This window comes from Rousettus aegyptiacus, unplaced genomic scaffold, assembly GCF_014176215.1.
Source record: "Rousettus aegyptiacus isolate mRouAeg1 unplaced genomic scaffold, mRouAeg1.p scaffold_m13_p_11, whole genome shotgun sequence".
Lineage (NCBI taxonomy): Eukaryota > Metazoa > Chordata > Mammalia > Chiroptera > Pteropodidae > Rousettus > Rousettus aegyptiacus.
This window is the reverse complement of record NW_023416286.1, coordinates 45,103,193-45,127,901: the sequence shown is the minus strand read 5'-3', so window position 1 is coordinate 45,127,901 and position 24,709 is coordinate 45,103,193. Positions and strand designations below refer to the sequence as shown.

The window sequence follows — 24,709 nt, the reverse complement described above, 5'->3', positions numbered from 1 at the left end:
TGTAATATACTGAATTAGTAGAATTTAAGGCAAAAACCATTTGATCATCCCAGAAGATGCAGATAAAGCATTTGGCAAAGTCCAACAACTTTTCATGATAAAAATGATCAACAAAGTAAAAATAAAAAGGAACTTCTTCAATCAAACAAAGGGCATCTATTAAAAACAAAAAAACAAAAAAACAACCACAGCTATCATACTTACAGTTTAAAAACTGAATCTCTTCACTCCTAAGATCAGAAATAAGACACGGATGTCTGCTCTCACCACATGTCTTTAACATTATACTGGAGGTTCTAGCCAGGGCAATTAAACGAGAAAGAAATAAAAGTCACCCAGGCTGGAAAAAAAGAAGTAAAACAGATGACGTGATCTTGTATATATTGAAAATCCTAAAGAATTAATTAAAAACTATTAGAGCTAATAAACGAGTTCAGCAAGTTTGCAGGATACAAAATTGATATGCAAAAATCAATTGTATTTTTATATATTTGTAATGAACATTATAAAAATAAAATTAAGAAAGACAATTCTATTTACAATAGTATCAAAAAGAATAAAATACTTAGGTATGCTGACAACTGTAAAACATTGTTGGAAAAATTTAATAAGATCTCAATAAATGAAAAGACATACCCTGTTCATAGATGGAAATACTTCATATTAAGATGGCAATAGTCACTAAACTGCTCTACAGATTTAACTCAAACCCTATCGAAATTTCAGCTGGTTTCTTTGTAGAAATTGACAAACCGGTCCTAAAATTCACATGGAAGTGAAAAAACCCAGAGGAGTCAAACTCATATTCAAAAAGAAGAACAAAGTTGGAAAACACATAATTTCAATTTCAAAACTTATTACAAAGCTGCAATAATCAAGACGGTATGGTACTGGTATATAGGTGGACATATAGATCCATTGAATGGAACGAGAGTCCAGAAATAAATCCTTTCTTTTATTGTCAATCGAGTTTGGATGACGGTGCAAAAACAATTTAATGGAAAATGAATAGTTTTTTCAACAAATGGTATCAGGGAAACTGCATATTAACATGCAAAGCAATGAAACTAGGTCCTTATTTCACACTATACACAAAAAATAACTCAAAATGGATCAAAGACCTCGATGTAAGACCTAATACTATGAAAATTCTTAAAATGAAATATAAGAGTAAATATCCATGTTCTTAGATTCAGCAATGGTGACTTAGATACAACATCAAAGGCACAATAAAAGAAAAAAAAAGAAAATTTGGAGACATGAAAATTAAAAACTTTTGTGTTGCAAATGATATTATTAAGAAAATAAAAAGACTACTTGAAAACTGCTAAAGAAGATTTTAAATGTTGTCACTATACACCAAAAAAGATAACTGTGTGAAGTGATGTTCGTGTTAGCTAATCTTACTGTGGTAATCATCTCAAAATATGTACATATATCAAATCATCACATTGCACATCTTAAACTTATGTCACGTCACTTATATCTCAATAAAGCTGCAGACAAAGAAAGTGAAAAAGAAAACCAACAAAATGGAAGAAAATATTTGCAAATCATTTATCTGATAATGGACTTGTATCTAGAATATGTAAAAACTCTTATAAATCAATAATGTAAAAACAAACAAACCAATTTAAAAATGGGTAAATGATTCAAATAGACATTCTCCAAAAAAGATATACGAATAGTCCTTAAGCCTATGACAAGGTATGCAACATCATTACTCTTTAGGATAATCAAATCCACAATACGATTGTGCTTTACACTCAGTAGGATAGCTATAATCAAAAGAAGGATAATAACAAGTTTAGGTGAAGATGTGGAGAAACTGCAAGTCTCATAGGTTGCTGGTGGGAATGTAAAATACTATAGCAACTTTGATAAACAGTTTGGCCATTCTTCAAAAATTTAAAGAGTAACCATATGACTGAGTAATTCCACTCTTAGGTATATACCCAAGAGAAATAAAAACATACATCTATATAAAAACTTGTACATAAATGTTCATAGAAGCTCTACACATAACAGCCAAAAAAGTAGAAACAACTTAAATGCCCATCAACTGAAACAAATAAAAAGTGGTATATCCATACAATGGAGTATTTATTCAGCCATAAAAAGAAATAAGGTACTGATATACGCTATACACAAATGTATCCTGAAAATATTGTTATGTGAGAAGACAGTCACAAAAGACCACACACTGTATGATTCTATTCATTTGAAATGTTGAGAACAGGCAAATATATAGAGACAGAAAGGAGATTATTAGTAGTAATTTAGGGCTGCTTGTAAGGTGGGGGTGGGCATAGCAGGGAGATCGGGAGTCACAGCTAATGGATATGGTTTTGTTTAGGGGGGGTGAAAATGTTTTAAAATTAGATGGTGGTAATAGTTGTTCAACTCTGGGCTATAGAATAAACCATTGAATTGTACACTTTAAATAGGTGAATTTTATAGTATGAAATATCTTCAAAAATGTCAGTGTCACAAAGGACGAACAAAGGCTGAGGGAATTTACAGTAGATGCTAAAGAGACATGTAACATGTGATCCTGGACTGGATCCTGGACTCGAGGGAAAAAAAGTCTTAAAAAACATATTTGGGACAATTATCAAAATTAGAATATGAATTGTAGATTAAAATATTGTATTGATGTTGTTTCCTGAATTTCAGAATTCTACTATGGTTAGGTAAGAAAATACCTTTGTTAGAAAGAAAAAACCCTACAGTAAGAGGCATTGATATATGTCATCTGCCCTCCCATAGAGAGATTAGAAATCAACATGAAATTAATATATATGAAGAAAAGCAAGGGAATGATTATCACAAAAGTCAGAAGAGAAGGGATGTGATTACGGAAGGATATAGGAGGGCCTTGCTGAGTGAGGGAGAGAGAGGGAGAATACTGTTCTATTGCTTAGGATAGGTGATAGAACACGAGGATTTATATTATTACTGTCTTTGAAAATGAACAAACCTTTTGTGTGTTTGTTATACTTTACAGTTAAAAAAATCTAAAGTTCTATATCACAGTCAAAAAACAAAACAAAACAAAACAAGCAGAAAACCCGTCAGAATAGTCTAATCAACCAGATATTTTGTATGACTTGATTCTTTCACTTAATATTGCGTTTTTGATGAATTTCCCCTATTAAAGACATCTTGTTAAAGTCTACCTATCAAAGTCTAAGGCCATGCCACTCTGAACAAGCCCGATCCCATCTGATCTTGGAAGCTAAGCAGAGTTAGGCCTGGTTAATACTTGGATGGGAGACCACCTAGGAAGACCAGGAGCTGTAGGCATAAATAAATAAATAAATAAATAAATAAATAAATAAATAAATAAAGATAAGGGATTGTAAACTGACAAGGTCCTTGTAATCTGTGAAAAAAATTGTTTCTATAAAAATAAATAAAATCTGCCTATTGAATTAAAAAATAGACATTCATTCTGGAGAGTGTGTAGAAGATATTTGTTAAATTCTCCTACCTTCTTTTTTTCGTACAAATTAAAATGGATTAAGTTAAAATTGCATACCTGATTCTGCCTAAGAAAACACTTTCTACATTCATGCGTGAGGGTATTTTGTCAGAGTGCCAGGCTGACACTCATGTTTTTCTGGGGTTTTATACTTGACCACTTTTATGACCATGAGCTACACCATGGATCAGTTACTGTCTTTGTGATCACTGGCTATCTACTTAAACGTAGTTTTTTATTTTCCCTAGAAAATGGAATTTACTTAGTCATGTAGTTAGGATACAATATTCTTTCGGTGAAATTACTGATATTAGAAATTGCTATGGAAAGAATATCATATGTCTTAGACTTAAAGAGCCCATCAATTCAAAGATGTGGGAAAAGAACTTTCCCTTTAGAATGAAAGTACATAGACACATGTTGATCTGAGGAAGCACAGCATATCCAAGGTACTGAAGGTAATCGGGAAGGCAGAGAATGCTGAAGGCAAGATAATGAGGTTAGCAGTTAAACTTTGTAAGTCACTGAGAAGTGTGGGCTTTTCATCCATAGGGATTGGGAGCCAAAGAAGGTTGCCATATGAGAGTGACAGGGACCAGACTAAAGTCCAGTATAATTTACAGTTTGGAGGGAAGCTTTCATAACCTCCTCCCCACCACAAGCCTTGCCATCATTCCCTCCTCTTCTGAAGTATAATTCATTGCATGAGTGGTTGGTAGTTTCAGCATACATCCACAAATTTTTTAATGCACTTTCCTCCTTAGTGCAAGCTGGACTTGGTGACTGGCTTCTAACAAGAGAGTACAGAATGCAATGACATTAACTTTATAGTAGAGAAGCCCACTTAATGCAACGACATGAACTTTATAGTAGAGAAGATGAAAATTAAGCCCACTAAGCCATCATGTAGCTCCTGATACGATGCAATGAGAAGGGCATATCATCACTCTGGTATTCTTCCCAAAAGCTGAGTGAAAGGTATATAAGAACTTTCTGTCCTATCTCTGTAACTTTCCTGTCAACAGAAAATTATTTCAAAATAAAAGTTTAAAAAATTATTTCAAAGTAAGAAGTAAAAAAAATAAAAAAAGAATACTTTTGCTTCCAAAATATCCTCACTAAAAAGAATTTTCAAGAATATATTTCAAGAAGAGTGAAATGATCCTACACAAAAGGTCTGAAATTCAAGAAGGCATGATGAGGAAAGAAACTGTTAAGTATTTGGATAATTCTAGACAAATGTCAATTATATAAACAATAATGTTTTGAGCACTTGAAAAAGAGAGACAATATACATGAAAATAATACCAAGTGTATCAAGAGGGAAACATCACAGTTTAAATATTCTAGGATTTTTGTGCAATTAAGAGGATAATAAAGATATTAATTTTAGACGTTGACAAGTATACATATTAAAATTTTTGGCATTGCCACTAAAAGAAGTATATTTATCATACTAGTCAGTAAAGATTTTTAAAAATCTTTTTAAAAATCCAAAATAAGGCAAGAAAGTAGCTACAAATAAATATAGAAAAGACAGGATAGAAAGCACAAAATAAAATAGTTGAAGAAAATACAAATTAAAATTGAGTAAATGCTCTAGTTAAAGGAAAAAATTAAACCGTATTTTAAAAAATCAAGATATAAGGTGGCTTATAAGAGACATTTCTAAGACATAGGGTGAGCTGAAAGTGAAAGAGTGGAACAAGATATAGCAGGCAAATGCTAAGCCCCCAAAAAGCTAGTAATGGACTAAAGAGGCTTTAAAGCAAAAGAGCACTATTGGAGCTTATCTATCACAGTAAAATGATAAAAAGTTTCAATTACCTAAAACGATATCACAGTTCTAAATGTGTATGCACTTAATAACACGGTCTCAAAACATATTTGTATTTTTAAACTTGGAGAGAATTTCAAGGGAAAACAAACAAATCCATTATCATAGTAGAAGATTTTACAACATTAATCTTGACAATGGATAAATCAAGCAGGAGGAAAAACATCAGAAGGAAACAGAAGATTTGAACAACACGGTTAAAAAGCTTGATCTAATAGCCATATGTACAGTATTAGTTTCCAATATCACTTTTTTCCAAGTGCAGTGAAAGAGCTGTGAAACTGATCACATGTACTAGGCCATAAAGCAATTCTCAACACAATTTCAAAGCAATAATATTACGCAAACTATGTTCTTTAACTATATCTCAATAAAGTTAAGAATGAGTAATTACAAGATAACCAGAAAAACTCTCTATATTTGAAAATTAACACATACAGTTCTAAATAGCTCGGAAAAATATTTAGATTTCGAAAATGATAAAATACCACACATCGGAACTTAAAAGTGTTAAATTTTTAGAAAAGACAAAAAGTGAAAGCAAATGTGCTGAGTATCCACTCAAGAAGATATATAAAGAACAAAAGAATTAACATAAAGAAGATAGACAAAAGAAATATTAATGATAAAGATGAAAATTAAGAAAATAATAAAAAATAGAGATCAACAAAGACAGTTTTTTCTTTGAAAAGATTATAACACTGATAAACTTTTGCCAATAATGTTCAAGAAAAAGGTGAGATGGTAAAAATCAACAATATTGAGACCAATAAAGAAAATGTAATTACAGATACTAGAGAAATTACATGGATTATAAGAGAATTTCCTGAAACTGAAAAGGACAAAGTCTTAGAAAAATGTTATCAAAAATGATTAAAGAAGATAGAAAACCATAATAATTTACAAGCATTAGGAAATTAATCAGGATATAAACATTTTCCCACAAAGAAAACACTAGGTCTAGAATGTTTTATTGTTGTATTTTTCCAAATGTTTAAAGAACAAATGATTCAGTCTTATAAAACTATCTAGCAAATGAAAAAAGAAGGAACTCTCCTTTCTCATTTTATAAGGCCAACATTAAGTTTGATACCAAAACAAGCAAGAAAATTATAGATTTTCAAGACAGGAAAATTATAGATTAGATTCTCTTATGAACATAATCACACAAATCCTAAACAAATTATCAATGCATGTAATCCTGCTATTCATAAAAAAAAAGATAATATCTCATACCCAAGTTGGATTTGTCCCAGGAATACAAATTTGATTTAACATAAAAAAAAATCATTGCCACTCATTACCTTCGGGAGATTAAAAGAAAAAATCAACAGTCATGTCATTAGTTGTAGAAAGAGCAGTTAACAAAATTTAAATAACAGTCAGAAGTGTAAAACAAGTCTTAACAAAGTGGAAATAGAAGGAAAATTCTTCATCCTCATAAAAGCATTCTCAAAAGCTATAATAAATATCCTCAATTCGAAAGTATTCCTTTTGTAAGATTAAAAGAAGACAAAGTGTATCAACTATCCACCACACACGATAAAAAAAAAAGAATTGATATATTTATGTAAATTAATGTTAGGAGATTCTACTTACCAAAAGACACCATTAAGTGAAATGACAAGATAAAAACTAGGGGAACTAATATTCAACATATATAACTGCCATGTATCAGTACCTGTAATATATAAAGAACTAAGAAAGAGAAGAAATGCAATAGAAAAATAGGCAAAAGAACAGAACAAGAACTTCACTGAAAAGAAAACTCAAATGGCCAATAAACATAGGGAGAAAAAAGATCAATCTCACTAGTAATCAGGGATATACAAATTAGATACAACAGTGATAATGCTAATAAGAGTTAACATTATGGTGTGCTTATTATATAACACAAACTATTTTAGTGCTATAACTATAGCAACTTTTCAAATTTTCACAACAATCCTATGTGATAGTATGGTAGGCTTTAGTAGTATTAATTGATATGCCCTGCATGAGCAAACTCAGAAAATGTTAAAGTCAGGCAGTATAACTCATTTAACTTTGTTCTTTTTCAAACTTGTATGACAATTCTACATCTTCTATATTTTCATAAGACTTTTAGAACCCAACTTTCAGTTTCTACAAATGAATCTTGCTAGGATTAGGATTCCAACTGTATTAAATTGTTTCCCAATCTAAGAACAAGGCATATCTTCCCATTTTCTTAGGTCTTTTTAAAATTTCTCTCAGCAATATATAGTAGCATTCAATGAAAATATCTTTGTGTGTATCACATTTCGTTTATCCATTCATCCATCAATGGACATTTGGAATGCTTCTACCTCTTGACTCTTGTCAATATGAACAAGGATATGCAACCATCTCTTCAATACCCTGCTTTCAATTCTTTAGCATATATACCCAGAAGTAGGACTGCCGAATCATATGGTATTCTTATTTTTAATTTTTTGAGGCACAGCCATATTACTTTATACAGTAGCGACACCATTTTACATTGCCACCAACAATATACAAGGGTTCCAATATCTCCACATACTCATTAACACTTTTTCTTTTCTTTTCTTTTTTTTTAATAGTAGATATCCTAATGGGTGTGAGGTGGTATCTAATTGTGATTCTGATTTTGCATTTCCGTAATGTAATGACGTTGAGCATCTTTTCATGGGCTTATTGGCCATTTGTCTATCTCTTTTTGGCAAAAAGTCAATTCAAACCCTTTGCCCATTTTAAAAATCAGATTGTTTTACACTTGATTTTTGTATATTGATCTTATATCCTGCAACTTTGATAGAAATTAATTCTAGTAGTTGCTTGTAGATTCTGTAGAATTCCCTAGAGAAAATCATGTCGCCTATGAATAAAGAGTTTTGTTTATTTATTTCCCATTTGAATGCCTTTTTTTCCCTCTTGACCTACTGTTCTGGCTAGAATCCAGAGCACAATGTTGAATAAAAGTGGCGACAGCAGACACTTTTGCCTTGATCATGTTTTATAGGGAAAGTATTGGTCTCTTATCATTATCTTGTTAGTTGTAGATTTTTCCTACACGTCCATTATCAGTGTGAGAACTTCTCTTTTATTCCTAATTTGCTGAGAGATTTTTTTTTTTAAATCAGGAATAGATGTTGAATGTTGTCAAATGTTTTTTACGTATTTCCTGAGATTGTTACTGTCCAGGGTGATCTGTAATCCGGGGTTGCCCTGGATGGCACAGAGGGGATCCTCGGTTCTTTCCCACCAACCTAGAAGAGAATTACCAAATCAGCGGGAGATTGAAAAAGAAAGGTTTGTTGAAAGTAGGTTTTAAGAAAGAAAAGCGTTGGCCACAGCATGGGGGATACAGCCTCATGGGGGATACAGCCTCGGGGAATTTAGAGAACAAAAGGCAAGGGCTGTAACTTAGGGAAAGCAAAGTGTTTTCAGATGGAAAAGAGCCAAGTTAGAGGGGGTAGCACCAGAGAGTAGGTGAAGTGAAAGATAGGATAAGATTACATTGCAGGAGTGGGGGGGGGGGGGGGAGGCTGGGGAATGGGCTTCACCAGCAATGGTGGAAGCACCCTAGAATCTAGGTGCTGTATTTTATATTGCTCTTGACGGGCAGTTACAAGCGGTAGGCTAGATGATTGGCATAGATGGTAGGGCTAGATTGATTGACATTCGACTGTCTTTAAGGGTGATTTCCTGGTTCTACTTTCACTCCCATTCATGCCCATATATCAAGATTATCATACAATTTTTTCTGTTGTAGTTTCCTAAAAAAATAACCAAAAGCCAATAGAAAAATATATATAGAGAAATAGGCCCACAGAAGATCTATCTATTGTAATGAACAGAGCTTTAAAATGGCTTGGATTGATATGTTCAAGACAGTATAGGCAAAGGTGGAGAAAATAAATAAAAAGAAGGAGAATTTCTTTGAATGAATTTTTGCCATATGAAAATTCTAGAACTTAAAAATACAATGACCAATATTAAGAACCCAATAAGTAGATGTAAGAGATTTAAGAGAAGATTTAGATAGATGGGTAGAAAATATACAGACTTATGCACAAAAAGGCCAAAAAGGTGATAGTAAATATAGATGGTAAAGATGAGAAATTCTGACATGTATAATTGAAGTCCTAAAAGGAAAAGCAAAATAAGAAGAGATAGCGGCCAAGAATTTTCTAAAACAAAGATATCAAGCTACAAATTCAAGGGACTCCATGAGTGGCACTCATGAACCCAGATGGGATAAATACAAAGAAAACCACATCTAGACATATCACGGGAGAACAATTGTAGAAAACTAAAGGAAAAAGTACTAAATGAAGCCAGAGGAAAAAAGACTTTAGTTTTCAAAGGAATAACAAAGGAATGATGGAAACTAGAAGACAATAAAAGTATTTCTTAAAGTGCTGAAAAAAAAAAAAACCTTGCCAAACGAGAATGTTATATTCAGCAACAATATGGAAGATCAAACGAAGTTTTTAGGCAAATGAAAATGGAGAACTTGTCACCAGAAGACCTACTCTGAACAGAGGAATTATTCAGAAAGAAGGAAAAAATTCCAGTCAGAAGCACAAAAATGTATAGCGCAACAAGGAGCAACATAAATGGTAAATATGTAGGTGAATATATTGAGCATTGACTGTACAGAACAATAATTATTAAATCTTGTGTAGCTTATTAAAATTTATGACAACAAAAAACAAAGGGGGAAGGGTAGTGGAGGCATAGTGTGTAGTCTAAGGTCTTAGCATTTGGGGAAAAGTAGTATAAATAATCACTTATACTAGAGTGTAATAAGTCAAACAGGCATGCTGTAACCTCTAAGATTTCTAAAAGAATGTAAAAGTAATAATAAGCTAATAGAGGAAGTTAATGATATAATAAAAAATATTTTAATTAATTAAAAAGGCAAGAAAAAGATATAAAATAACTGGACAAAAGAAAATAAATACTAAGATAGCAAGTATAAATCCAAATACAGCAGTAATTATATTAAATGTAAGTGGACTAAAAATTTTTCCTGTTGAAATAAAGATAGAGCAACCTTTCAATTTTTTATATTTAGCTAGACTTGGCATAAAATGTAGTTATCAACAACAACTGAAAAGGGATTCCTAGGGCAAAATGTGAAAGAGGGGAATAACTTTTAGCCATCAGCCCTGCAGGGTTGAATTCTGAGTCAAGTTTGAAGAAAAACTCTCCTTTCAGTGTTGTGGATTGTCTTTCAACATGTGAAACAGGAGGGCTTTAATCTGTTTTTGTTGCAGACCTTTTATTTTGGGATCCCCTGAATGTGTCCTTAAATTATGCAAATGTTAAGCAAAGACTCTCTACAGGAAGCTATTTAAAAAGCTAAACTGTGTTTTGTTGTTGCAAATTGTTTTAAATTCTTGCTACTGTGTGCTTGAACTCATTTGGTCTTTTCACAGGAATGGCTGTGGCTAGTTTTCTTCCGAAAATCCAAAGACAAACAGTTCATTTCTGTACATGTTATTTTTCTTCTGAAGACCACACACTAGTCTCAAAGAACACATTTTTTTTCCTTATTAATATGACTTTACTTGTCCTCTTTGGGAAATAAAAGCCTTGCTTTATTCTTCTAAGAGAATTCTCCTCAGCTCCTCCCCCTCCCCCATGTATTTCCATTACAAATAGTTTCCATTTTACCTAAGAGTAAGTCTGATACATCTAGGATGGAAAATATCCTTTCTAATAGGTTATCTTGTATCCCCAAATTTCTTCAATTGGGTGATGGGGTTTGGAAGTAGGTGATGGAGGACGATTCAGTTAATCTCACCACACTGCATTTATGTTATCAGTGCCAGTGCTAGGATATGGACCATGATCTGAAAATGTAAGTCTTTTTGTCATTATTGAACGGTCTAGACAGTCTAAAGATTAGAATGAAGAAAAGCTATGGAGAAAGGAAAGTATAGATCGAGTTATAAAGAAGGCAGGGCTTGAGTTGTAAATTCCATCTCTTTCTTAGTGTTTTAAAAATGTTCATTCACTATCAATTTTTTTTTTTTTTTTGGTCTGTACTGCTTGCTCCATACCACCGCGGAGATGCAAGGAGGCATCCTAGAAGATCATATCTGGGAATGCATTCATACAATGTATAAAGTGCCATACATCAAATGTTAAATGAATAGAGCAAATGGTCGAATACTACCGAAGTTCAGAAAAGGAAGTAAACATAGAAGTCAAGGGAGTGAGTGAGAGGATTGGTCTTTAAAGGTAAAGCTGGGATAAAACGAGGAGGTATTAAGGAAATTAGTCTACGCAGGGGGTACAAAGCAGAGAAAGGTCTAATAGCAGGAAAACACTTCCACACAAAATTATTAAGCAGTTAGTATGTCTTTTCATTTGTCATTTACTGCCTTTCCAGCGAATGCAATGATATAAAACAAGTTATGACTTAATCTCTGCCTCAAGGAGTGTAAACTAGATGAGAGACAAGACAAAGAAACATACATGTAGCCAGTAGAGAACAGACAGGGCATGAAAAAGTGCCAGTTCGTGGTTCACCCATAAATTCAGCCAACAGTAATTCTGCATAGGGCATGAGTAGAATACAGGCGTTGGAGTAAGACAGATCTCGGTTCCAAACTCAGATGTGTGCCACAAAACAGCTGTGAGACCTTGTGCAAGTCTTACAACCCTAGTCTATGCTATTTTCGATAAAAATGGCTCGGGAAGTTCCAACGAGTCAGTTGTGAGGATGAAATCATTGTGGTGATTTGACAAAGACCTTGACAGGGGTGTCTTAAGTTTCTACCCTTTTTCCTTCAGTAGGAGGTTTGGTGTGAGTGATACGAGCAGAAGGGAAGGATGAAGGGAGGCAACTTCCTCCCCGCCCTGCATCTCCTCCTTGCCGCCCCAGCTCCCGACCTCAGGTTCCGGGAGTCACTGTGAAAGTGGGCTGAAGGCACAGAAATGGGGAGGGATCGGCTAACTGTAAACACAGACGCCATCAAGAGTTCAGATCCCCTCTGGCCACCGGATTTCCGTGCCACAATGAAGCCACCCCACCCATGCGCCTGCTCTCAGTTTCCCGAGCTGTGTAATGGGGATACAGCGTCTCCTTTTCTTCCCGGTATCTACCTGACCTAACAGCGACTAAAAGGGGAAAAGGAGCCCCAAGTTGTTGGCCTCCAGCCCCATCAGGTCCTCCTCCTACTTTGGCTTTGGCCTTTTGTACCGGCCCCACGTGACCCGCCCGGCCGGCTCTTCCCTCCTGCCCCGCCCCGCCCTCCGGCCTTTCCCGGCTCCCGGCCCAGCTCTTCCCGCTCCTCAGCCGCCCCCTCCCGCGATCCTTCGCCCTCCCTCTCCCCCTAGCCTCTCTCCCAGGCTGTTCCTGCTCCCTCCCCCAGGCAGCCGTTCCCTCGCGACGCTTCCCCTCCCCCCGCGGCTGTTCCACCGCCTCGCCTCCCCTCCCCCCAGCCAGAGATCACTGTCTCCAAGATGGCGGCCGTGTCAGTTTGGGGCATCTCCGCTGTCCGGCCCGGGGCCCCAGGGTCCCGGCTCTCTTCACCCCCGGTAAGTAGCCGAGTGTCCACCCCTGATCGCCCCCGGCTGTCAAGCCCGAGGCTGAGCCGCTCCGGGGCCCGCTTCGCCGCCTCGCGGGGTCGGCGGACCGCTGCAGGCCCCGCCGCGGCCTGCGCCGCCTCCCGCTGCTCTGCGCCAGGCCTCTGGCTGGGGCGCCGCGGCCGCCCCCTCGCGCCCGGCCCGCGCCCGGCTTCCCCCGCCCCGCGGCCCGCGCGCCGCCTGCCCAACGCCCTCGCCGTTCGCTCGCCAGCCCCAGCCGGGGGAGTTGGCGGGTGGGCGGGCGGCGAGCGGCCCAGGCCGCGGAGCCTCAGGCTGGGCTGTGCCGGCGAGCCCGCTCTCCCTCGGGGCGCGCCCACCTCCCCGGCCCCACCTGCGCCCGGCCGGTCGCCGCCCAGGCCGGCCCCTCCTGCCCGCGCTCCCGGGTTCTCGCTCCGGTTTCGGCCGAGCGTGCAGAGATCCGAGCGGGGCTGAGGCTGCAAGTGGGGGTGACAGGCTGGCGGGTGTTGTGGTGCGGAGGAGGCAGCACGTGTGGTGTTGTGTCTGTCGGGCTGTCAGCCCGGGCGCCGGCAGGGGAGGCAGCGGGCTGCCTGTCAGCCGTCGGCGGGTTTGGACAGGAGCTGCCCGACCTGTCAGGCTCCCCAGGCAGCCTGCGTGCCCCAAATCCTCCTTGGAACCGGCCTCTGTGGAGTTCAGGATTTGGAGGAGCTGGGAATGGAAGATACATTGGTCTTAGCTCTTTCACGTGATTTCATTGTTAACTTATTCTTCGGATTCTGTTTCCATCAAATGAGAACCGCGGAGCTTACCCGTTGGCAAGCTGCAGGGTTGTGCAGTTTCAAGTTTTTAAAGTTTCTCGCTCTTTAAAAAGAGAGCGCGAAGATGTGTTTGTGGGTGGGGAATGGAGACGGGGAAGGGCTGTCCCGAAGCAAGTTGTGCTTTCTCTCTAGCAGCTGGTGTACTTTAAGAGAGTTAAAGTTCAAGTCTGTAGGCGCTTTACTTTCGGAAAACTTGGAGACTGGTGAAAATCCCCAGTGGGAGAAACAATGAGTAACTAACTGTCATTCTTTTACCTGCGAATTTAATCAATTAGGACGTTCCCAACTTCTTAAAGTTAGGTCGTAGCTTCTTATTTGGTTTAGCTAAGTTAATGTCTACGTAATAAACTTTCGTGGAGTACTAATACTACGATTTCTATCTCTCGAGACTCTCACCAAAATGAAGCATAGCTCTCTCAGGGGGCTTCTTTTTAGTCAGCAAATTTAAAAATAAATCTTGGCTCAGATTTGAGTGTTTACTGCAGCCTCTTCTTTCCTAGTATCTGTTAGTTTTCCTTTGTATTTTAATGTCACTTTTAAGAATAATTGTTCTGGGAGCCATTTTTCTAGCATTGTTTATGTTGTAAATGCTCCTCAGAATAAGAGCAGACATCTAAAAAACACGTTATTTTTGGAAGCAAATAACTTATTTAGAATGAGAATTCATTATTTTGGTGATTAAAAAAAAAAAAGATTTGTATCTGCTAGTTTCATTTGTCTGAAAGAAGACTATTGATTTTGATCCTGGAGAGGCAGTATATTTATGTTTGTTAATTATGGACAGCAGTGTTAATTCAGGACAGCAATCTTGAATCTGTATGAGATCTCTTTAGATCTGTGAACAGTTTTATACTGTACATTTGATGTGTAGTGGGTGCATTTGAACACTGATTCTGGGCCTTTCTCATTTCCAGTTTCTCTATCTGTAGATTGGTTATGAATATTTTGACACCTGTTACTCCCTTCTCTTTAGGTGGAGCTATCTGTATGTAATTTTTAAAATTTGAATGAAATTGAGTTATTTAAAAATTCCTTAAACACTTTTCACACTTGACTATTTTCAATGTTTTGTGTCCATTTGGAATGTTTAAAGTAATGTACTTAAAATATGAACTTGGTCTGTGTAAATTGTATTTGTTGTTTCTTTAACATATGAAATAGTTAAATATTTCTCAGTGGTTTTCCGCCTACCTTATTTACTGTTTTTGTCCAGTCTGAATGTCTGGAATTTAAAAAAAAAGAAAGATTCACTCTTACTTTCATTACAGGATTCTTTTTACCAATCCAGGTACTTGTTGAAGTGCTTAATAGTTTCTTGGGGAAAGATGTCAAGGAAGAGTTTCAATTCATAGACTGGTGAGCAGAGATTATGGAGTAGAAAATAACCAGAACCCTCTAGTTAGTTGTAGTCGGAAGTCATTCACAGTACATCTCATTTTGTTTCCTCATTGTGTTCTAATTATCTTTTTTTGCCTTTTTTATCCTATTGATTTACAGACATGATTGTTTTGGAATGTTGATAGAAACATGTTAAAACTCCTACAGGTCCTCAAAAAACACTTGCTGTTTGCTTTTAAAGACTAGGATGTTTCAGTTCATGTTTATTTACAAAATGGGTGTTGATAGAAAACTGACTTTCTTTTAATTGTTTTTCAGGCATAAGATGCACATTTTTCTGCTGGGAATGACACGTTCTTGAGTTTTTACAACTTTATGAAGAGACCCATGTGTGGTGCTATTGAGAAATTTGTTGGAAAGTTTGAAGACATTTCAAATAACTGGTTGTTTTGATTTCTAAAGTAAAGTAGAGAGGCATTCTATTTTGTGAAAAGAAGGAAGGACTTAGGCCAGAAAACTTGTATGCTATGGTTAACTGGTTCTCAGCCTCCGAGAATGTTGTTTTCCATGGTATAAAACTTAGTCAGCATCAGGATAAAGGATAACGACTCTATGGATATACGAATCCTTCACCATGGTAAAACTCGCTAACCCGCTGTATACGGAATGGATTTTGGAGGCCATCAAAAAAGTGAAGAAGCAAAAACAGCGTCCTTCAGAAGAAAGGATATGCAATGCAGTGTCTTCATCCCATGGCTTGGATCGTAAAACTGTTTTAGAACAATTGGAGTTGAGTGTTAAAGATGGAACAATTTTAAAAGTTTCAAATAAAGGTCTCAATTCCTATAAAGATCCTGATAATCCTGGGCGAATAGCACTTCCTAAACCTCGAAACCATGGAAAATTGGACAATAAACAAAATATAGATTGGAATAAACTGATCAAGCGGGCAGTCGATGGCTTGGCAGAGTCTGGTGGCTCAACTTTGAAAAGCATTGAACGTTTTTTGAAAGGTCAGAAGGATGTGTCTGCATTATTTGAAGGCAGTGCTGCCTCTGGCTTTCACCAGCAGTTACGATTGGCTATTAAACGTGCCATTGGCCATGGCAGACTTCTTAAAGATGGACCTCTGTATCGGCTCAACACTAAAGCAACCGATGTGGACGGGAAAGAGAGTTGTGAATCTCTTTCCTCTTTACCGCCAGTGTCACTCCTTCCACACGAAAAGGATAAGGTGAGAATGGTATAATGCATCAGTGTTCACAGAGCTGATGATGTATGCTACAAAGTCATGTTTCTAGGAAGTTATATAGAGAATTATACAAGTTTTGTGTTTGGAGACTTGTAGAATGATCACCTCTGGTTTTTTACTGATGAGTTCTAGGTTTGAGAACTCATTAGATAATAATTGTTCTGATACTTTGACATTTTGATGCCTAAGATTCAAAATGTAGAGTATTGATCAACCTAAATGAACATGTTTAGATTTGAATTAAAAAAGTAGTGTACAACTTTAAAACTGTTGCATGAAAGTTATTGTAATACCATACTACTGGAAACTAATGAGCAGCCAAATGCTGGAGACTTGAATTTGAAACAAGCAGATGACTAAGAACCTGTCTTCTTTTTTTCTTTTTGCATTTGTTGCAGGTTATCATTAGATAGGAATAAAATCTATTTTCTGAACACATGTAGTAGCTAAGCAGATTTAGCAATTCTTATTTTTGCTGTTTGTATTCTAACTTTCTATCATGTATTAATTATTCTTTGCATATTACAAAGTTCTAAATGTTAGGTATGACAAGTATGACTATATGGGTCAGGAATATAGTATCCTATATTAGTAAAGTTCAGGAGAGTGGGGAGTTTTGATGCACAGGTGATATACCTTACTATGCTGTGTATTTTGGGCATTTGAAAAGATGTTGTCACAGTAAATTTTGGCCCTTAGATATTCAGGGATGAGGAGAGTTTTGTTAATAGCCTTTTTTTTTTTTAAACATTTTTTTTTTTTTAACTCGTGTCTTAGCCGTTAGTTTATTTTAATTGCTCTGAATGGTACTGTGGAAAGTGGTAGTAATGTAAGTTGTTGTACACCTTAGTGTACAATAGTAAAATAATCTTCATTTTGCTTAAGATCACGGAGGCTACTTCTAGAATGAGAAGATTATAAAATTAACATTAAACGTATTTTAAACTATTTGAACTATGGTCTGAATTTACTGTAGTTAATAACCCACCTATAGATTTTATTTAAATAGTAATTAAAAGTTAACAGTGTATTTCTTTGATGAAGTTTATAGAGATTTATTTTAGACTTCAGTTTTCTCTGACATTTGAAATAGAAACATCTTACTGTTATTACCCTTAAAATGATTCTGTTAGAGAATCTCATTCATAAAATGCCTCTGTATCATTTAACCATTTATTAAGAGTGTGTTATTAAAAATTCAGGATGTTTTAAAAAAGTTTATAAAAATTTAGGATGGACGGGAAACTAAAATGCTTTATTCTGTTGTTCAGTGCTGTGAGAAATTTCTTGATAACATGTGGCTGAAGTGAAAGGAAATATACCAATTGATTCCTACAACTGTTATCAAAGATCTACAAAGGTTAACTGCATGGTAAAGGAATAATTTATCGTTTAGAATGAATTCAGTATTATATCTGTGATTGGGTATTATAAATTCTTGTTAGAATCCTTGAGTTCGTGCTTTTATTATAATTTCACTTGTTCGAATTAGATAATTTTTAAAAATATTAGCTATACATAAAATGTCAGTTGTGCATATTTTTAAAGGTAGTCAACATAGTGCAATGTAGAACAAATTTGAGTCTTATTACCCTAGAATTTTACTTTTGAAAGGGAGATCTTGAGAACCATCTAACCCAACAATCCTTATTTTGCAGCTGAGCTGAACAACCTTTGCATTAAAAAAAAAAAAAATCCAGTAAAGATTTGCTGGTGTCCTTTGGTTAGAAATGTCTCTTTGGTTACATAACTTTAATATATAGTGTTGTTAATCAGAGTAACTAAATTTGGAGTATACATTTGGGAAAATTGAGGTTCATTGAGTAACTTCTATATATGTACTGGTCTTATTGGGAAAAATAGATTTCATGATAATACCTACAAAATTAAGAGTTGATGAGATCAGTTTATATTTTTATATGGAGTCTTATTTTCAATAATGAATATCCTGAGTGACTTTCCCCAAACATATGAAAAGCTCACATTCAAAATCAGAATACAGTGAGCTCTAGGATAAGGAATTATTCTTCCTTTAAACAGATTACAGTTGTATGTCTGCTTCTCTTCATGTATTTTAACTACTTTCCTTCCTTTTAAACTATCCAGTAGATTCCTATGTGGAATTGATTGGCTTGCTGTTATGAACCTAGATATTTTCAAAAAATTTTTCCAGACTGTATTTTTGACAGCAGTGGAAAAAGGAAAGTGTAGTCCAAAAGTAGTTTCTCTTTTAGACATTAATTAATTCAGCAAATAGTTATTGGGTATCTACTTTGTGCCAAGCACTCTGCTTAGAACTGATATGGCTTGGAACTGAAATGGTGTTTTCTTCCCTGGAATGCAAATATATCTATTTATCTGGTCACTGTGGGGTGAGAGATGAAATTCAGGAACTATATGGAGTGACAAGCAAGCTCCTTTTTATTTTTTCTATATAATTCTAATTATTCTCAATAGTTATCTTTGGAAGGAATTATAGACCTGTAGATTTTCAGCAACTGAATGGTTTCACGCTTTTCGTTGAGGAGAATCTGTGGGATACTGTGGCTTAAAAGTTTTATCCATGTTCTAAGGGAAATTTCCAAGTTTGCTTTAGGGTCGGGTAGGTCACGATGAGTTTATATATTTATATGTGCCAGGCATTACTTTAAAGCTATACATATATTAACTCATTTAATCTTTGTATGACTCAGTGAGGTATGTGCTGTTATTTTACCGATGAAGAAACTGAGGCATAAAAGAGGTTCAGTAACTTGTCCAAGTCAAAGATATTAAGTGAAAGAGCTAGGATTTGAAAGAGCTAGGATTTGATCTTGGGCAGTCTTGCTCCAGATTCAGTGTAACAGCTATACCTTCCTGCCTCTTGGGAGTTGTTATGTATAACGCCTATTACTGTACGCAGATACACAATTGTGGATGTTCTTGGTGTTAACTTCACAGTACATTCTCCAATTGTGAAGGGACACATTCTTCACCCCTTCACTCTCTGTGCCCCTTTTTTCTCTATTATAGAATGAATTCTAAAACTGATTGAACCAATGATAAGAATGTATCAAAACCAAAGATTATGAATATAGTTTTTATACTTGAGGTCCATTAAAAAATAGTATTTTTTTTTCTTATTAATTTTCATTTTGGTTGTCACTGAAGTATTATCATTTGCAGTTTGGAATTGGTTACATGGGTGTAATAGAGTGCTTTCATTTGGGACAAAATGTAACTTTCCCCTGAATTGTGGAATTTGGGTGAGGGTGATAGTGTGTAACTGGCTTAAATAACAGTATCCTCCTTGTAAACTTTTTTCTTTTTGAAATACAGATGTTATTATAAGATAATTTGTTCATTTACTTCATTTATTCATTATTCAGTCAGCAAACCTTTAGATGCCTACCATGAAAAGTGCATTTAGGATTTAGGTCCTGTTGGGAATTAAGGCCAACAGCATAGAGCCCAAATTATTTTCTTACTGTAATTTGGCATTTTAAATTCATAGAATAAGTGGGTTTTGACAGCAACTTAGATTTTTGATGTAGAGATGCTGATTAGAATGGAAGTATGTTTTCAAGTTACTAAGAGTTAAAAATATAAAGTTTTGATTTAGTTATTTGGAAATGGCCTTTATAATAAAATTGTTTTACATTTTGTATGTTAGTATAGTGGTATTACAAAATTATTAATACATGTACGCTTGGTAATTTCAACTTCAGAAATCCTGTTGCTATGATACTTCATAATAATTGTCCATGCTGTTAAATTCAGGATATGTCAATTGCTTGATGGAATGATTATTCATTTTAAAAATAAAACAGAATAAAAATGCAACAGTCCTCAAACCATCTGAAAGCAAAAGATGCTACAAAAAAGTTGAGAAGATATAAATTAGTAATTAAGCGGGAAAAGTTCTTAAATTTAAAGTATACAGATTTTTATGAGAGCATATAAGCAGATGTATTTTATAGTATAATTGTAGGGAAACTTAAAGGAGAAATTTTTTAAATTACAAGTTGTAATTGATACATTATAGAAGAGAGAATGAAGATAATTCCAGCATATCTGTTTTTAAGTAAAGAAGGCTTATTTTAGAGAAAATTATTCTAAACCTATGTAATGGACCTTAATTTTTATGTCATGGCAAGGACACAGTGAGATGGATAATGTAGATTTTGTAATATTATTGAGTTTACAACTGATCGATCTCAATAATGATATTTTTTATACATTTCTTACATTGTTTATACCATGTTTTGGTAACTAAATGTTCTATATCCTGAGGAGAAGCTAGCTAGAAATAAGAATTCATTACTAACAGGTCATTGAAGTAGATTAAGTATAAATGTGATTAGGAATTGACTTTGTCTCAGTAGACCTGTTCATATAAAAAAACAAAAAAAATTTAAAAATAACTCTGGCAGAGGTATGTTTGTAATGTAGTATTCATTATATACAAACCAACCGTACAGGTATTTTTTGGTCCTCTAGTTAGCTACTGAGCTCTGTGTGTTTTGGTAATTTTTAACCCATAATATACGCTGAAAGAAAACTTGAGCTACTGAGGCAACCTTTGGTTTAGTCATTGCTAATCAAAACTTTTATACCCAAAACTTCAGTGCATACAACCTGGACATTTTTCTTACAGTTATTAGCACTTTACTCTTTCTTCAGGTAATTTCTAACAAGTTGACGAAATAGAAGAAATTAATGAAGACATCAGATACTACAAATTGCTTTAGGAATAGAGATCTAGAGAATCTAACTATCACCTCTTTCTTTGCTCTGTATCGGTAGGTCAAGGGAGTGTAAGCAGTTGCTTATAGAAACCTATTAATAGCAAACATTTGTTAAGGTCTAACAATGTTAGGCACTGTTCTGTGTGCTTTACTATGTACTTTCTTACTGAAGTCACAAAAGAACTCTAAATACGTGTTTAATAAGTTTTATAGGCATGATATATATATAATAGCTCTTTAATAATGTTTAACAATACAAATTTTCATGATCACTTCTGATAAAACACCACATAAAAAATGAATGTATGCAAAATGTTATCTTCTTATTCTTGCTGCCAGTTTTCTTATTTAGTTCATCCTGTCACATGGGCCAGCACTTTTTTTACATTACATTTACTTTTAATACTATAAAATGAATAGGTAACAAGAACCGTTTGATGAATCTGGGAAAAAAAATTACATCATTGCAGGCCTCTAGAGGTTGTAAGAATCTCCTTGACAGTTTTGTTTTTTCTTTCTATTTAGAATATTGGAGAAAGTATATTTTTTACATTGACTTGATTCTTAGCTATGTGAGAAGACTTAATCTGGGTGCTAAGTTTGCTGGTTAAAGTAGAATTAAAAAAAAATTTTCCCAGTGAACTGGGAAGCATTCTTAAAATTACAGTAATGACAACTTTTTCATGCTATGATTTAAAAATTTTTAAATAAACGAATGTTACACTATAGGAATTATTAAAAGCCTCATTCTGGTGCAGTTGTTTACCAGTTGGCTACTCAGGGACGGAGTTGGTTCACAAAGGATCTGCAGTAAATGAATTAGACCAGTAGCAACTTTACTCTTCTGCCTTTCCCAGCTGGAGCAGGATTAGGACTCATTCAGCTGCAGCTGGTTCCCAGGAATATCTAGGCTGTTTCTTCTGTTTTTTAACTTTGACAGGAGAGTTATAGTTTGAAACAGATGGCTTTCATCAGCACTCTACATAACTGTAAATTCAAGTTCAAAGAATTACTTTTAACTTCATTAGGGACCAGGTGAAGAAAGTTTGTAGTATGGCACTACTGGGTTAAGGGCTGAAATTAAGCGTAGAGATTATAGTAGTGTAGCATTTAAATTTCTAGAATCCCATTTTGGGTCAAAATAGTTTTTAACTGCCAGCAATTAAAAACAAAAACAAAACAAAAAGACCTGCTGAGAAAAACTAAAAGTGTAGTGTTGATTAAGATTTATTTTATAGTTGGATTATGTGTACAAAGTATAAATAAATTCTTAGGAAAGAAAGGATTGAATCTTTTGCATTTTGTAGAATTTTCTAACAGTCTTGTACACAATGACTCTAATCTTATTTCACAAACAGAAACTGAAAGGCAAGGAGATTTAAGAATCTTGTTCAATGCCACACAGCAAGTTAATCACATGTGGGAGAAGTGGACAGGCCATTTTCAGTTATGTGCTTTTTGCCATTAGGCTGTAGTACTGTTGTATAGTATTAGAGAGCAGTGAGTATAAACTAATGTAGTTAGAACTCTCTTAATGAAAACCATAGAATAAACTCTGGTCTAGAGAATTTTGGTGGTTTTTTGTAAACCACAAATATGTAAATCTGGATGTTTCAGTGTTTGAAAATAGCTATATACTCTAGAAAGAGAAACAATTTTTTGAGGAGTGGAGAGACTGCTTGCTTATTGCCCAAATCAGAGAAATTAGAAAGTTTTCTTATGTTTTTAGCTAAATATTAGAAGAAGAACATGTTAAAATACCTTAATACTGGAAGAAAAAGTACTACTTGATTTTTGAAAAAGAGTTCACTTACAGTTAAGTCTGATTTTCAGAAAGTTGATAACATGCATGACCTCCGAGTGACTTGATTAATTAATGAGAACTTAAAAATTTTAAAGACTGATATAGAAATGAACAAGCCTTTCTATTAATCAGTGAAGTAATTCTTATTAAAGGCATGAAATAAGGATGGATTAGGAGAATACAGTCTTATCACTGCTTGTTATGTATACATAGTATCTTGGTTCTGGGTGATTTGGAATACCAGTAAACAAACCTTACAGGGAAGGCAGCAGACAATATTACTTTTGGTCTTTTTGACTAATAGTTCATCTTTGCATTTCTTTTACTTTGTCATAAAACTTAGCAACTATATTGGAATAGTGGCAAATAAAGATTAAGATTGGAGACATTTATAAAATAATCGAGTGGTTTTAAGATTATTGGTAAAACTTGTTAGGGAGAAAATGACTGATGTAGAAAGAAAATGAGGCAACTGAAAAACTTAAAATCTTTGTACATGTGAAAGAAGACAGGCAGCTGATTCATTTCCTATTTACCTTTTGTGCAGGCAGAAGAGGTAGATTCCATTATGTGGGGTGTTATCATGCTTAATACTTTAGGCTGTTTTTTCCCCCAGGGAATTGTGTTGTTGACCTAGAGAGCTGCTAAGTGTTTTCAATTCTTTCTGCTTAGTAGAGTACAAGTTTTTCTTTTTTCTTAGTCATTGGACTACAGTGAAACATTTAACTCCTGGGTTTTTTAGAACCTATAACAGAACTCTTGGAAACACTACATTTGTGTGTGTGTGTGTGTGTGTGTGTGTGTTTAGTGCTATGCTGTGCTTTAATGGTTTCCCAGTTTTTCTATTTAGGACATCTTTAAATATCTTACTTAGTAAACATTGAGCTCCTCTTTCACCATTTTCCTGCTTTAGTTATCTCATTTTTCCTCACCAATTTTTCTTTAATTTTATAACATAAGTGTAAAGCCCTATTCTTTCTAAAGAAGTGGTTCTTGACACTAAATCCATGTTAGAATTGCCTGAGGAAACACCAAATTAAATTAACTGTAGCAGTGGGGCTCACATTGCAGGTCCCTCCTCCCTCTTTTTTTAAAGTCTATATGTGCATGTAATGTACAGGCAGGGTTGAGAACCACTGCTATAATGCTTAGAACCAACATCAACATCTCTGTAGTGGGAAGTGGCTGAGGGAGTCAGGGGACAGAAGTAGCTACCTTTTACCTAATAATTGTAATTCAGACAAATACTGGAAATAGCGTACTTCACGCCTACTCTCAGTGCACACTTTGAACCCAGGACAGTGCACTTCTCTAAACCTCAATTTTGTTTTATCCTACTCCCTAACCATAATTGCCCTAAACTACCACTTTTCTTTCTTCTCACTCCAGTCGTACCTCTCTTCTTTTATCTCATCAGGGTCTCACATGGTACACATATAATTTGGAGAAGGTTCCCTGTGTGATTCTGATGGGTGTCCCCTACCTACCCCTCAAATATTTTTTCTTCTAATTGCTTGGCCTTAGAATTTATCACCTCAGTTACTCACGTGACTCCTGCATCTAATTGGCAAAGCCCAATGTTTTCTTGAAAAAAAAAAGCCAACCATTTTCTCTCCCTGCTTCTATATGGGACTGTTTATCATTTCAAAGAAAATTGCACAAACTGTATGATAAGATGCCACTTAGAAATTTGTGACCTATAATCTTAGCTCTACCCTCTGCTTGGAGATGTATGTCTATGTTTGTAGTCTGTTCTCTTGCAACAATTCAGAATTTCCTCCAACTCTTTTTTTTGCCTTTCTCATTTTCAGCAGACACTGTCATGTCCTACTTCATAGAGAGAATGGACTCTACATGGCCATATAAGCGCATTCAACTTATAACCCCCTCTCTCTAACCTAACTACA

General features: G+C 35.3%; 2 protein-coding genes and 1 pseudogene across 3 annotated transcripts in view; 2 read left to right on the top strand and 1 right to left on the bottom strand.

Annotated features, from left to right (window-relative positions):
• The window catches only part of AP3M2 (adaptor related protein complex 3 subunit mu 2), a 65,618-nt gene extending 52,362 nt beyond the window's left edge, over positions 1 to 13,256 (bottom strand). Inside the window, exon 1 of the mRNA XM_016127392.2 lies at positions 13,237 to 13,256. The gene's annotated coding sequence lies outside the window, so the exon portion shown is untranslated. The remainder of the gene's footprint in view (positions 1 to 13,236) is intronic.
• Positions 3,188 to 3,306, top strand: LOC118609537 (annotated as a pseudogene).
• The window catches only part of KAT6A (lysine acetyltransferase 6A), a 98,433-nt gene continuing 86,449 nt past the window's right edge, over positions 12,726 to 24,709 (top strand). For both annotated transcript variants that reach the window (XM_036228749.1, XM_036228748.1), the window contains exons 1-2: positions 12,726 to 12,857; positions 15,338 to 16,253. In XM_036228749.1, the coding sequence (XP_036084642.1) occupies positions 15,654 to 16,253 (600 nt within the window). In that variant the 5' untranslated portion in view covers positions 12,726 to 12,857; positions 15,338 to 15,653. The remainder of the gene's footprint in view (positions 12,858 to 15,337; positions 16,254 to 24,709) is intronic.